Here is a 14,461-nt window from a genome sequence, read left to right as displayed (position 1 = left end):
GATAGGTTAGTAAACTATCTATCTGTCTCAGGAGCATAGAACGCAGTTGAAAGGTTGTTGCTGCAGTATGAGAGCATATGTAGGAATCAGATGGGAGGACTAATGCTATTGTACATGAAGTAGACGTAGGGAATACTGCTCTTACAAAACAGCATCCCTATCGGCTATCCCTTTCAAAGCCAGACAGGTCCAGAAGGACGTAGAGGCCATGCTCAATGAGGATATCATTGAACAGAGCCAGAGCAAGTAGAGTTCGCTGATCATCATAGTTTCCAAACTGGACAGGACTCAACAAGTTTGTGTGAATTATCAGAAGGTCAACACCGTTACAAAATTGGACTCTCATCCAATTCAGACATTGGAAAACTATCGAGAAAGTTGGACAGGCTAGTTACATCAACAAGTTGGACTTAAAGGTATCTGCAGATAACCATGCATTATCAGAGACGGCAAAAGAAATTTCTGAATTTGTAACCCCAAATGGACTATATCAATTCAAAGTGATGCCCTTTGGAATGAAGAACGTACCCACCACATTCCAAAGACTCGTGAACAGAGTTCTGGCTGGGTTAACTAACTGTGCAGTCTATTTGGATGATGTAGTAATCTTTAATGAGTCCTGGAAAGACAGTTGGCACAGCTCTTTGAAAGACTACAAGCAGCATAACTGGTAATAAACTTAAACAAAACTGAATTCATGAAAGCAGATGTGACATTCTTGGGACATGATGTCAGTCACGGAACGCAAAGACAAAGGTCATCTAGAAATTTCAACGACGAACCTTGAAGAAAAAGGTGCTTCAGATTCTTGGGACTAAGTGGATTCTATAGGAAGTCTGTTCCAAACCTCAGCAGTTCAGTGGCACCGTTAACCGATTTGCTGAAGAAGAGCACAAAGTTTCAGTGACCAGAACAATGCTAGGTGGCATTCAGCCATTTAAAACAATATTAACTACCATACCAGTTTTAGCTACCCCAAACTTTTCAAAACCCTTTAAAGTTGCCAACGATGCCAGTCACATAAGAGTTGGAACTGTACTGCTACAGGAAGATGACAATGGGATTGAGCTGTTCGTTGGTTAGTTTTCAAAGAAACTCAACATCCACCAGAGGAAATACTCCATGACTGAAAAAGAACTATGGAGTTTGGTACTGGCCTTACAACATTTAATGTGCACATCACAAACAATGTGTTGGAGATGGTTGTGTACACTGATCACAATCCTCTTCCATTCTTGGAACACTTGAAAGACAAGAATATGAGACTATTTCATTGGAGTCTTATGTTACAGACTTTTAATTTACAAATCGAACCAGTATTGTGGAGTGGGAGACAAAAGATAGGTTTAAGAGAAAGGAGTTTTAATAGCTGTTGATTTAATGTTCTCAGTTGGACTTAAAGAATAAAATAGTTAATTTCTACTTTAAATAGTGACCACTAGCACAGTTCTTTGCCTCTCAAAATTTAACAAATTACGGTGCAAGGTGAGCTTCTCTGTGACGGGTTTAAATTAGCAGAGGGGTTTACCCTGTGTCGTAACATTAGGGTCTCGGCCTAATATTTTGAGGGGATCTGACCTGGTCCATAACATGTTCTTCTTCTAGAATTTTTTTTTTTTTTTAAACAACTTCTTATTCATCCTTCTATTCGGTCTCTTACATCCCATTTATTATCTTCATACCCTCTCTCCCCCAAGAGATTAGACATTCCACAGTTTTTAAGTCTGACCCACATGCAGGACATTTGCTGACTGTGGTCATCCACAGCTCTTGAACATTCTTCCTTCTGTCTGGTACGTATGCCTTTGTTGCTGCTAAGTTGCACTAGCCCTGACACCTTTTTCTTGATTTAACTTAAAGCTCGCACCTGCAGATCTTCACCTGCAGATTCATGGCTTCATGTGCTCTGGCAGTGTCTATAGCCTAAAAAGGTTAATCTTGCCCTTTCCAATTAAATACTTTTGTACATCAGGATGTGAAGGATCCCAAATAAGTTACTCGAGCAGCCTTTCATTTATGTTCTTGAAATGTATATTTTGTCACTATTTCCTAATCTTACATTTTAAAAAGTTGCCAACAGGCTTGGCCAATTTCCACTTCAGGCCTTGAAATTCGTATCAGAATACTCAATGACCTGAATTTAGCAAGAGAGGTGGGCTGAATTTAAAACAAAATTATATCTGGGTCTCTGCTGTTGTTTTCACTCAGCTCTCAAATATTTGCCCGTTTCTCTCCTGCCCACAAAAGATATGTAACCAATCTTTTGGTCTTTGCTGGTACCTTTTGAAAAAATTTGTTTAAATTTCTCAAAAACCTTTATATCATCAGCTCCCCATTTCACTTTGGGTTACTGCTAGGTGTTTATTACTGGGCAGCAGTCATTTTGTGCATCTGTCAACTGATACACAAAGACTTACATTCAGTGATTTACTTTTTGCTGGTATTGTGGCAAAGTTCCTCATGAACCTAGGGTTTAAAGCACTAACTATTTAGAACTGACTCACATGTCATCAGGCTATTCTCCAACAACATAAAGTCTTGAAATTCTCGAAGACAGAAAATGGGCACAACATCAACTAATGTTTGGGTATGAAAATGTTTGGGTAGAATACTACAATGATTTCATCCCAAGCAGGAACTTCATGATTTTCAGTATGGAATAGGGGAGGGGCAGCAGTCTATGAAAGTGTTCTATTTGTCTCAAGCTAACTAGGATTTCCTCTACTTCAGCCCCCTTTTGACTCAGCAGTATTTGGTCAATCAAGAATCCCATGCAGGGTCTAGTGAAGTGTATGATGCATATAACACAAGTTAAAGATGATAACAGATCTTGGGTTGTTAATTCAAAATTGAGAAACCAGTGAAGCTAATACACATCTACAATAATACATTTATCAGCGGGAACTTGATAAAGTCAAACAGTCCATCTTAGCACAATATGGTATTTGCAAGCACCATGTTGGCACTAGAAACACAGATGCTGAGACAGCTACAGTCACATGGGGGATACCATTTGGTGCATTTTCATAATTACAAAAGTGACAGCTGAGTCTGTACTTCCTGATAATGAAAATAAATCTTAAGCATCTCGAGAGACAATAATAAGAATCTCTCAACTGTATTCATGGAAGGTTGTGTGCAGATACAGCTGTAGTTTTACCTACAGAAAGACCATTTTTAAGAAGTCATTAGAGACCTCTTGAGTTTCTGATTTTTATTCAACCCACTTCCTAGCATCTCATTCTTCAGACAGCCTTAGCACATCAGCTGAAGTTCTGTCTGACTGTTGAAGCTGAAGTGATATGTCAAAAAACTTAGCAACTTGTGTTGCCAAATATGTGAATACAGCTCCAAGAATGTAAGCACATTAAGGCCATAGCTCTGAAAATGTAATGTGTCCTGACATGTACAGAACTGCCTTATGAAGTTATTCATGTAGGGCTTTTCACTGACTTTTCATGTTCATTTGTTTAATCACTTTAGACAACACGTTTCACAAAATTTCTCCACTTAATCATAACTTATAGATTTTGCACTCGTGGACTCAAAGTAAACAATTTGTCAATTCTCTTTATAATCTTGAAAATGTAATTGTTTCTGAAGTAACAAATCCTCTTAATCATCATTTAAATCTCTGATTAAAAAAAATCTGTGGCACTACATCATTAGGAGACTTTAAATACACAGAGTCAGGTCTAGTACGTTGGAATTTTTAATAGACAAATAACATTAAAAACCTGCCATTACCTCTGAATTTACTTACAAAGGCAACAATTGGATTTGGCTCTTGGTGGCAAAGGTGACTGAAAGTTTACTTTTTGTATACTTCGAAGGAAAGATTACCAATAATTCAATGTGTTTATCATCACCACGATGACTATCACAGAATCATAGATTACTTATGGTGCATTAGGCCCACTACGATTGCACTCTGAATGAACACTGTGACTCAGCGCAATTCTCCTGCCTTTTCCCCATGGCCTTGAATATTGTTCCTATTTAAATCGTCTAATGCCCTTTGAATGTTTCAATTGAACGTGTCTCCACCACACATCGAAGAGTGGATTCCAGACCCCAACTATTTCTATGGAAAAGTAATTTCCCACATCACATTTGCTTATTTTGCAAATTATCTTATACCAGTGCCCTCTCGTTGTTGATCCTTTTGAGGGGGGCCAAATTCTTGCTACCTGTTCTGTCCAGCCCACTCATGATTTTAAAATTTCTATCAAATCCGCTTTTAAATTGGATAGGAGAAGGCTATCTTCATAAATGAAGTTCCTCATCCTGTAACCACGTGCGTCAATCTCTCCTGCACTCAATCCATTCTGTTCACATCCTTCCTAACATGTAGCGCCCAGAACTATACAGAAAATTTCAGCTGTGATACAACATGTGTCTTAGTAAGGATAAAAATTGTCAGAAGCTTGGACAAAGTACAGACAACGGTACTGGGAGCAGGAGACTGTCCAAAGGAAACAGGTGTGGAAGCCTAGAGTGATGTATCAGGGATTCAATGATAGGGTTCAGATGGTCAAAACAAAGCCTTGCAGGATTCATGAACCTGCCTGCAGAGGATAATCTCTGAATGCAGAATGAAGAACATATCAAACTGGCTTGAAGGATTTTGGAGAAGAATGGGAAGATCTTGTCATTATGGTCCTTATCGAGACCAACAATATAGCAGGGAAGTAGGGGAGGCAATGGCCTGTTGGTATCACTAGACTGTTAATCCAGAAACCTAGGTAATGTTCTAGGGACCCAGGTTCGAACTTCTCCATGGCAGATGGTGAAATTTGAATTCAGTCGGCAGGTTTGACAGAGGCACTTGATAAGCAGAGGTTCATTGGGTGCTGCTATTCCATGCATTAGAAGGGAAAGTAAACCTCAGGTTGTTCTGTTATAATGTGCACTTCATCAGCGTGAGTTGGCTATAACTCGATTGATTAATTGTGGATGCTGTTTGGATAAAGGGAACTTTCTCCTGAACGAGTATAGCAACTATCTATAGTTATCTTCTACAGTACGACTTTCTAGTGATCTTCTACAGCACGATTTTCTATAGCGATTTTCCATAGGGCGATTTTCTATAGCACAAGGTTGCAGAGGGACACAACTGTCACATTATAGTGGAATGACCTGTAGTTGTCTGGGGGAAATAAAAACTTGTGCAGATTAAGAAGGAATTTGTACTGGTGGTAATGGACAAGCAGTGCAGCACAACACATTGAAGTATACTGTATTGGTTAACCACTATAGTCTCCTTATGCTCTTCTCTGACTGAAATGAAATGAAGTGGTCATCTAAATATCTAACACAATCTTCCCTCTGTTAAAAGAACTCCCATTGATGAATGGAAAGTGAACAGTTAGTGGTCGTGGTATATATTAGTATCAATGACATCGATTAAAAAAGGGATAAGCAGAAACTACAAGCAGGATATTGGGAGTTAGGAAGCAAATTAAAAAAAGTAGGATCTCAAAGGTAGCAATCCCAGTATTACTACAAGCTCTACGTTTTAATGAGTGAAAATAACAGGATATAACAGATGAATTCATGGCAGGAGAGAACGGTGGAGGTGGGAGGGGTTCTGATTCCTGAGATATTGGGACAGAGAAAATAAGGCCAGTACAAGCAGAATGGGTTGCATCGAGGCAGGACAGGGACCAATGCCATCAGGGACATGTTAGCTGGTACTGTCAGGGAGAGCTTAAACCAGAATGGCAGGAAGAATGAGAATCTGAGCAGGGAGACAAAGGAGGGAGAAACAACAATGGAGAGTAAATTGACTTGGAAAATGATATAGAAACTGCATTGGTGACGATAAGAAACACCATGGACAGAAAACATTATTGGGGTTATCTTTGGGCCCCCAAACAGTAGTGGAGATGTAAAGGAAGGCATTAAAAAAGAAATCAGGGTATAATTGTAATTCGGGGTGACTTTAATTTACATACATTGGACAAACCAAACTTGTAATGGAGTTGTGAAAGAGGATTTCCTGAGGTCTGTACACGATGGTTTTTTTAAGACCAATACGTTGAGGAACCAACCAAACAATAGGCCATTGTAGACTGGGTACTGTATATCGAGAAAGGATTAATTAACTTGGGCAGTACAGTGGCTCAGTGGTTAGCACTGCTGCCTCACAGCACCAGGGACCCGAGTTCAATTCCCGCATTGGGCGACTAACTGTGTGGAGTTTGCGCAAACTCCCAGTGTCTGAGTGAGTTTGCGGGTTCTTCATTTTCCTCCCACAGTCCAAAGAAGGTGAATTGGCCGTGGTGAATTGGCCGTGCTAAATTGCCCACAGTGTTAGGTGCAATAATCAAGAGTAAATATAGGGTAGGGGAATGGGTCTGGGTGGGTTACTCTTCAGAGGGTTGGTGTGGACTTGTTGAGCCAAAAGATCTGTTTCCATACTATAGGGAATCTAATAAAAAAGGTGTGTCGTGCGGTGTGCAGGACTGTCATAGAGTCATAGACAGATAAAACATGCAATGAATTATATTCTGAAAATGCAAGTAACAAAAAACTTCCCTAAAATTCAAGAAAACAAGTTAGGCCTCAACTGAAGTTGTATGTTCATTTCTGGGAACTGCACATTGGGAAGCATGTTGCAGGCTTAGAGAGGATCCTGAAGAGATGTACAAGATTGGTATCAGGGATAAAGGACTTTAGTTCTGTGAAAACGTGGAAAGGCGAGGCTATTCTCCTTTGAGGTTCAAAAGGAATCTGACCTACATATAAACCAAAAGTTTTGATAAACTAATCAAGGGGGAGACAATTTCCAGTGGTAGTAAGTTCTACAACCAGAGGATACAGATTTATGATGATTTAACTAGAGATGCCATGAAGATTTTTTGTTTAAATTCAGCAGATTTTGGGTTTTTTTTAAAAAAAGACTGTTTTGTTCACTGCTTAAACTGATGGTGGGAACAAATTTTATCCTAACAATCAAAAGAGAATTGAATAAATATTTTAAGGAATGGATCATTATGGGATTCTATACGCAGTAAATCCAATTCTGCAGATGAAGCAAGTGTTTCAGGCAGAAACCAGAATAAGCAAGGAATACATAAGGAAACATCTCCTGCTTAGTGACTCTCAAACAAAAGAATAAGAGAGTTTTTTTTTAATATTGTACACTGCTATTATGCTTTTAGATTATAAATTTGTTACTATCATTACTGTAGGAGTTTTGGGCATTTAAATAGGATAGAAGATGTTTTTGGTTTGGTAATTAATTTTCTTGAAATTATTCCCCAAGTAAAAACGGAAAGAAATATGTTTAGATAACCATTATGGTCCTCCTCTGCTTCAATTATGAGTGAATAAAACATGCAACAGCTATGATATTTCATTTTCTAAGATCAACCAACTTACTATGTAACTTGGTAAAGCATAAAGTCAACAATCACAGCTTAAACTGAAACATTTTTGTCATAATAAGTATCGTACTTACCATTCAGAATATCTTTCATATATTTAAACCAAACATTGCAGTAGTCTTCACTTAAATTGCTTAGATGAATAGCACGATTTTTGAGCTTATTTTGTCCCTTTTTAATACACACAAAGATTGCGATTCCTAACAAGGTTCCTCCCTTTTGCTGTCTTGCAGATCGTCGACGTTTCATCTTGACACCAAATACTTCTTTCAGCTCCACAAATTCCATCTTGTGTTGGGAAACCACCTTATCATCATCTGTATCAAAAGTACAGCATCTCTTTTAGGAGCACAATTTGGCATTTATGCATTAATAAGTCACTATTTACATTATTTCATTTTAAATAATTTCAGTCATGAAAATAACAATCTTCCTGCTGATTGCTCATTTGTATTTTTCCTGTCTCTCTTCGTCTTCAATCCTTTGGATTTCACTTTCTCATTGCTTCTCTGACTTTCACATATTATCCAAGTCCTTTCACATTTGCTAACAATTTTTAAGCAAATCATTATTCTCTTTAATCTCTTTACTATATTTCGCATTCTGTATGCATTTCACCCAGGTAGTTTTACTGATTTATTCAACTTACAATTTTTGATTATAACAGTTACAATGATCACCAAGGTTCGAAAAAGGCTGCAACAATATACACACATGAAAACAAATGGGAGGGAAGCAGGGAATTTAGGTTGAGATACACAAGGAGAAGACTGGATACATAATAGAAACAGAGTCACACAGCAAGGAAACCGATCCTTCAGTCCAACTAGTCTATGTGGACTGTAATCCCAAACTATTCCCACCTGCATGCACTACTTGATTAGGTTACTTTCAAAGTAATCTAATCACGTATTGCATGCACTACTTATTCATGTACTTATCCAATCGTCTTTTAAATATTGTAACCATACCTGCATCCACACTTCCTCTAGAAGTTCATTACATGCACAAACCACTGTTAAAAAAAAAACTTTGCCCCTCATGTCATCTTAAAATCTTCTCCTCTCACCTTAAAAATGTCCCTAGTCTTGAAATCCCCCACCCTACAGAAAAGACACCCGCCATTCACCCTTATGATTTTATAAACCTCTATTAAGGTTGCACCTCAACCTTAAAAAAATCCCAGTTTTATGCAGCCTCTCCTTATAAATCTACTGTCTATTCATGACAACATCCTGGTAAATCTTTTCTGAATCTTCTCTAGCTTGGTAATATCCTTTCTATAACAGAACTGCCAGAACTGAACACAATACTTTAAAGCGTTGAAACTTGAAAAGGCTCAGAAAAGATTTACAAGGTTGTTGCCAGGATTGGAGGATTTGAGCTGTAAGTAGAGGCTGAATAGGGTGGGGCTATTTTCCCTAGAGTGTTAAAGGCGGAGGCTTACAAAATCACGAGAGGCACGGATACGGTGAATAGCTTAGGTCTTTTCCCTGGGGTGGGAGAGTCCAAATAAAAAAAAAGAGGCCATAGGTTTTAGGTGAGAGCAGAAAGATTTAAAGGGATCTAAGGTGCAACTTTTCCATGTAGAAGGTGGTGCGTGTATGATATGACCTGCCAGAGGAAGTGATGGAGGCTGGTACAATTACAACATTTAAAGGGCATCTGGATGGGTATATGAATAGGAAGGGTTTAGAGGGATTTGGGCCAAATACTGACCGTTAGGATATCTGATCGGCATAGACTAGTTGGACCGAAGGATCGGTTTCCATGCTGTACAGCTCTGACTCTATGACTAAGCGGCCTTACCAAAGTCTTGTACAACTTCAACATGACATCCCAAATTCTATATTCAAAGATCTGAGCAATGGCACCAGGCATGCCAAACACTTTTTTAAGCACCCTATCTACATGTGATGCAAACTACAAAAAATTACTTACATGAATCCTAAGCCTCTTTGTTCTACAGCATTACCCAAGACCCTCCTTTTAATTAATAAGTCCTAGAACAGAACAGTACAGTACAGGCCAGGCCCTTTGGCCCTCGATGTTGTGCCAGCCTTTTATTCTACCCCAAGATCAGAGAAACCTACATACCCTTCATTTTATTATCATCCACATGCCTATGCAAGACTTGCTTAAATGCCCCTGATCTATCTGACTCTACTACCACTGCTGGCAGTGCATTCCACGCACCCACCAGTCTCTGTGTAAAGAACCCCTACACCTTCCTCCAATCACCTTAAAATTATGCCCCCTTATGATAGCCATTTTTACCCTGGGAAAAGGTCTCTGGCTATCCACTCTACCTATGCCTCTCATCATCTTGTACACCTCTATCAAGTCACCTCTCATCCCTCTTCATTACAATGAGAAAAGCCCTAGCTTCCTCAACCTTTCTTCATAAGACATGCCCTTCAGCCCAGGCAACATACTGGTAAGTCTCCTCTGCACCCTCTTTAAAGCTTCCACATCCTTCCTATAATGAGGTGACCTGAACTGAACACAATATTCCAGGTATAATCTAACCAGGTCTTTACAGAGTTGCAGCATAACCTCGTGGACCTGAAACTCAATCCCCTGTTAATGAAAGCCAACACACCATATGCATCCTTAACAAACCTATCAATTTGGGTGACAACTTTGAGCGATCTATGGACATGGACCCAAAGATCCCTCTGTTCCTCCACACTGCCAAGAATCCTGCCTGTAACCCTGTAATCTGCATTCAAATTCCAAAATGAATCACTTTACACTTTTCCAGGTTGAACTCCATCTGCTAATTGTCAGCCCAGCTCTGCATCCTGTCAACGTCTTGTTGCAACCTACAACGGCCCTCCACACTATCCACAACTCCACCAACCTTTGTCATCAGCAAACTTAGTAACTCACCCTTCCACTTGCTCAGCCAAGTCATTTATAAAAATCACAAAGAGCAGAGGTTCCAGAACAGATCACTGTGGTACACCACTGGTCACCAAGCTCCAGGTTGAACACTTTCCATCTACCACCACCCTCTGTCTTCTATGGGTCAGCCTATTCTGTATCCAGATTTCCCTGTAGCCCATGCCTCCTTACTTTCGGAATGGTCCTACCAAGGGGAACCTTATCAAATGCTTTACTCAAATCCACATGCACCATATCCACTGCTCTACCTTCAACAATTAGATTAGATTAGATTAGATTAGATTACTTAGTGTGGAAACAGGCCCTTCGGCCCAATAAGTCCACACCGCCCCGCTGAAGCGCAACCCACCCATACCCCTACATTTACCCCTTACCTAACACTACGGGCAATTTAGCATAGCCAATTCACCTGACCTGCACATCTTTGGACTGTGGGAGGAAACCGGAGCAAACCCACGCAGACACGGGGAGAACGTGCAAACTCCACACAGTCAGTCAGTCGCCTGAGGCGGGAATTGAACCCGGGTCTCTGGCGCTGTGAGGCAGCAGTGCTAACCACTGTGCCACCGTGCCACCCACAATGTGTTTTGTCACATCCTCAAAAGAATTCAATAACGTTTGTGAGGCATGACTTGCCCCTCATAAAGCCACGCTGACTATCTCGAATCAAACTATGCTTTTCCAAATAATCATGAATCCTGTCTCTTAGAATCTTCTCCAATAATTTATCCATCACTGACATAAGACTGACTCATCCTCAATTCCTAGGGCCATCCCGATTCCCTTTCTTGAACAAGGGAATAGCATTTGCCACACTCCAATCATCTGACACTACTCCAGTGGACAGTGAGGATGCAAAGATCATCGCCAAAGGCACAACAACCTCCTCCCTCAAAATCCCATAGTAACACTGGATCTCTACTGTCTGGCCAGTGGACTTATCTATCCTAGTGTTTTCCAAAACTTCCAACACATCCTCCTTCTTAACATCAACCTGTTTGAGCATATCAGCCTGTTTCACACTGTCCTCACAAATGACAAGCTCCCTCTCAGTAGTGAATACTGAAACAAAATATTCATTAAGGACCTCCCTTACCTCTTCCAATTTCAAGCACAAGTTTCTACCACTATCCCTGAATGGCCCTACCCTCACTCTGGCCATCCTCTTGTTCCTTACATAAGTGTAGAATGCCTTGGTCTTTTCCTTAATCATATTTGCTAAGGCTTTTTCATGCCCTCTTCTAGCTCTCTTAAGTCCATTCTTTAGTTCCTTCCTGGCTACCATGTAACTCTCTAAAACCCTGTCTGATCCTTGCTTCCTCAGCCTTAAGTAAGCTTTCTTTTTCCTCTTCATTAGATGTTCCACATCTCGTCATCCAAGGTTCCTTCACCCTACCATCCCTTCTTTGCCTCAGTGGGACAAACCTACCAGCACTCACTGCAAGTGCTCCCTAAATAACCTCTACATTTCTGTCGTGCATTTCCCTGAGAACATCTGTTCCCAATTTATGCTCCACAGTTCCTACCTAATAACATTATAATTCCCCTTCACACAATTAAATACTTTCCCAAACCATCTACACCTGTTCCCTCTCCATGACTGTGAAGGTCAGGGAGTTGTGATCACTCACCAAAATACTCTCCCACCATGCAATCTGACATCTGATCTGGCTTGTTGCCAAGCACCAAATCCAATATGGCCTCCCGTCTAGTCAGCCCATCTACATATTGAATCAAGAATCCTCCTGGACACACCTGATAAAATCTGCTCCATAAAAACTATTTGCACTAAGGAGGTTTCAATCAATATCAGGGAAGTTGAAGTCACCCACAACAATGACTCTGTTACTTCTGCACCTTTCAAAAACCTGACTCCCAACTGCTCCTTTCTTGTTTCTGATTTCCACTCATGCTGACTGTCATCAAACCCTCCTCAACCTCCCTTTCTGCAGCTATGATACTTACCCTGTTTAGCAATGCCATTCTCCCACCTCTCTCCCTATTCATTTTGAAACATCTAAACCCCAGCATATCCAACAACCATTCCTGCCTATAATATCCAAGCTTCTGTGATGGCCACAACACTGTAGCTGCAAGTACTGATCCATGCTCTAAGTTCATCACCCTTATTCCCGACACTTCTTGCGTTAAAATAGACACACTCAACCCATCATATTGACTGCAACTTAGCCCTATCGACTGTGTATCCTTCCGCAGACACTCTGCATGCGAAAACTGCCTGTTCACCAGTTACCCCATCCTCTGATCTGTAGCTTTGGTTCCCATCCCCCTGCCAAACTAGTTTAAACCCTCCCGATGAGCACTATCAAACTCCTGCCCAGGATATTGGTGCCCCTCCAGTTCAGATGCAACCTGTCTTCCTTGTACAGGTCCTACCTTCTCCAGAAGGTATCCCAATGATCCACATATCTGAAGCCCTCCTTCCTACACCAGCTCTGCAGCCACGTGTTCAGCTCGCGCTCTGTTCCTGGCCTCACTAGCCTGTGGCACTGGTAGCAATCTCTGCTAATCTCTGCAAACTAACCTGCTCCCAACTTAACTCCCTATATTCACTTTTCAGGTCCTCAACCCGTTTCTTAGCTATGTCATTGGGACAACTTCTGGCTGCTCACCCTCCCCCTTAAGAATCCTGTAGATTCGATCTGGGACATTCCTGACCCTGTCACCTGGGAGGCAACATACCATCTTGGAGTCTCGTGCGCGACCATAGAATCGGCTGTCTGTTCCTCTAACCATTAAATGTCCTATCATTATTGCTCTCTTATTCTCCCCTCTTCCCTTCTGATCCATAGAACCAGGCTTAGTGCTAGAGACCTGGCCGCTGTAGCTTTCCCTTGGTAGGTGCCCCACCCCCTCCCCCAAACCATATCCAAAGCGGGTACACTTACTATTGAGGGGAAAGACCACATGGGATCCCTGCACTCTCTGCCTATTCCCTTTCCCTTTCTCACCAGTCGCTCAGCTATTTTTATTCTGTAACTTAGAGAGGAGTTAAAGGGAGATAGTCACATCTATCAACCCCTCAGCCTCCCTAATGATGCAAAGTTCATCCAACTCCAACTCCCTAACGTGGTCACAGAGGAAGTGGAGTTGGGTGCAGTGCTCGCAGGTGAAGTCAGCAGGGACATGAGTGGTGACTCTTACCTCCCACATCCTGCAAGAGGAACATGCAAATGCCCTAGCTTCCATCCCCTCTTCTAAATTGCCACAAGAGATTTAAAAAACCTTACCAACCCTCCACACAGAGCCATTTCTTTTGGTTAGGGGACAACAACAGGTGGGAGACACTCCCTACACTTGTAGTATTTTGGGTTTAGCCACTGCCTGAATATATTAGTTCACTTACCCAGCAGTCCCTGTGTCAGCATCCATTCCTGTTCAGCCTTCGCTTCGCCGATTCACAAGGTAAGTATTTTATATTCAAACTTATCTTCCCAGGTGCCCTCTGGCTTGTACTCTCTTGACTCCCCTGCTGAAATGGAGGCTGCTGATTCACGAGCTAAGTATTTTATATTCAAACATACCTTCCTAGCTGCTTCCGTCACGCTCTCTCGACTCGTGCTGCTGAAACATCCTGTCCTTGTTTGTTTTACCAATAGGCAATACCACACATTTATCCAAATTAAACTCTGTCTGCCATTCTTCAATCCACTGAACCAATTGTTTAAGACCTCTTGAGATCTCTCTTACATAATCTTCTTCACTATACACCACACCACCAATTTTGGTGTCATCTGTAAACTTAGTAACTATGCTTTCAGCATTCTCATCTAAGTTTACAGTATATAAATGATAAACAAAAATGGACCACCATCGACCTGTGGAATACCAGTGGTAACAGGCCTCCAGTCTGAAAAACAGCCCTCCACCACCACTCTTACACGTTTTTACATAAAATGAATATTCAATTTTCATATGATTTATATAAATCATGTTTAATTTTTAAACTTCATTGCACACAGCTATCATAAATAGTATGGAGGTCGTACACCAACTGCATATCACGACAGCATGTCAATTAAAACAAATCAAAACTATATCAATGCAAAAAATAGCTGTCCACCCGCTGTTCTTATCAATGGTATCTCCATACTGGAACCATCCAATTGTATTCGGTACTGTTTTTCTCATGATAAATATAG

The 14,461-nt window shown here is 40.9% G+C and overlaps 1 protein-coding gene across 8 annotated transcripts in view; it reads right to left on the bottom strand.

Moving 5' to 3' along the window:
• cerkl (ceramide kinase-like) overlaps nt 1–14,461 on the bottom strand; it is a 185,510-nt gene that overhangs the window by 118,042 nt on the left and 53,007 nt on the right. For 7 of the 8 annotated variants that reach the window (XM_043693484.1, XM_043693482.1, XM_043693485.1 and 4 more), the window contains one exon: nt 7,466–7,708. The exons of the other annotated variant lie outside the window; for it this stretch is intronic. In XM_043693484.1, the coding sequence (XP_043549419.1) occupies nt 7,466–7,708 (243 nt within the window). The remainder of the gene's footprint in view (nt 1–7,465; nt 7,709–14,461) is intronic. 8 annotated transcript variants of the gene reach the window in all.

The sequence above is a fragment of the Chiloscyllium plagiosum genome, chromosome 7, assembly GCF_004010195.1.
Source record: "Chiloscyllium plagiosum isolate BGI_BamShark_2017 chromosome 7, ASM401019v2, whole genome shotgun sequence".
NCBI lineage: Eukaryota > Metazoa > Chordata > Chondrichthyes > Orectolobiformes > Hemiscylliidae > Chiloscyllium > Chiloscyllium plagiosum.
Note: the sequence above shows the minus strand (reverse complement) of the source record. Positions and strands in the feature narration are given on the sequence as shown.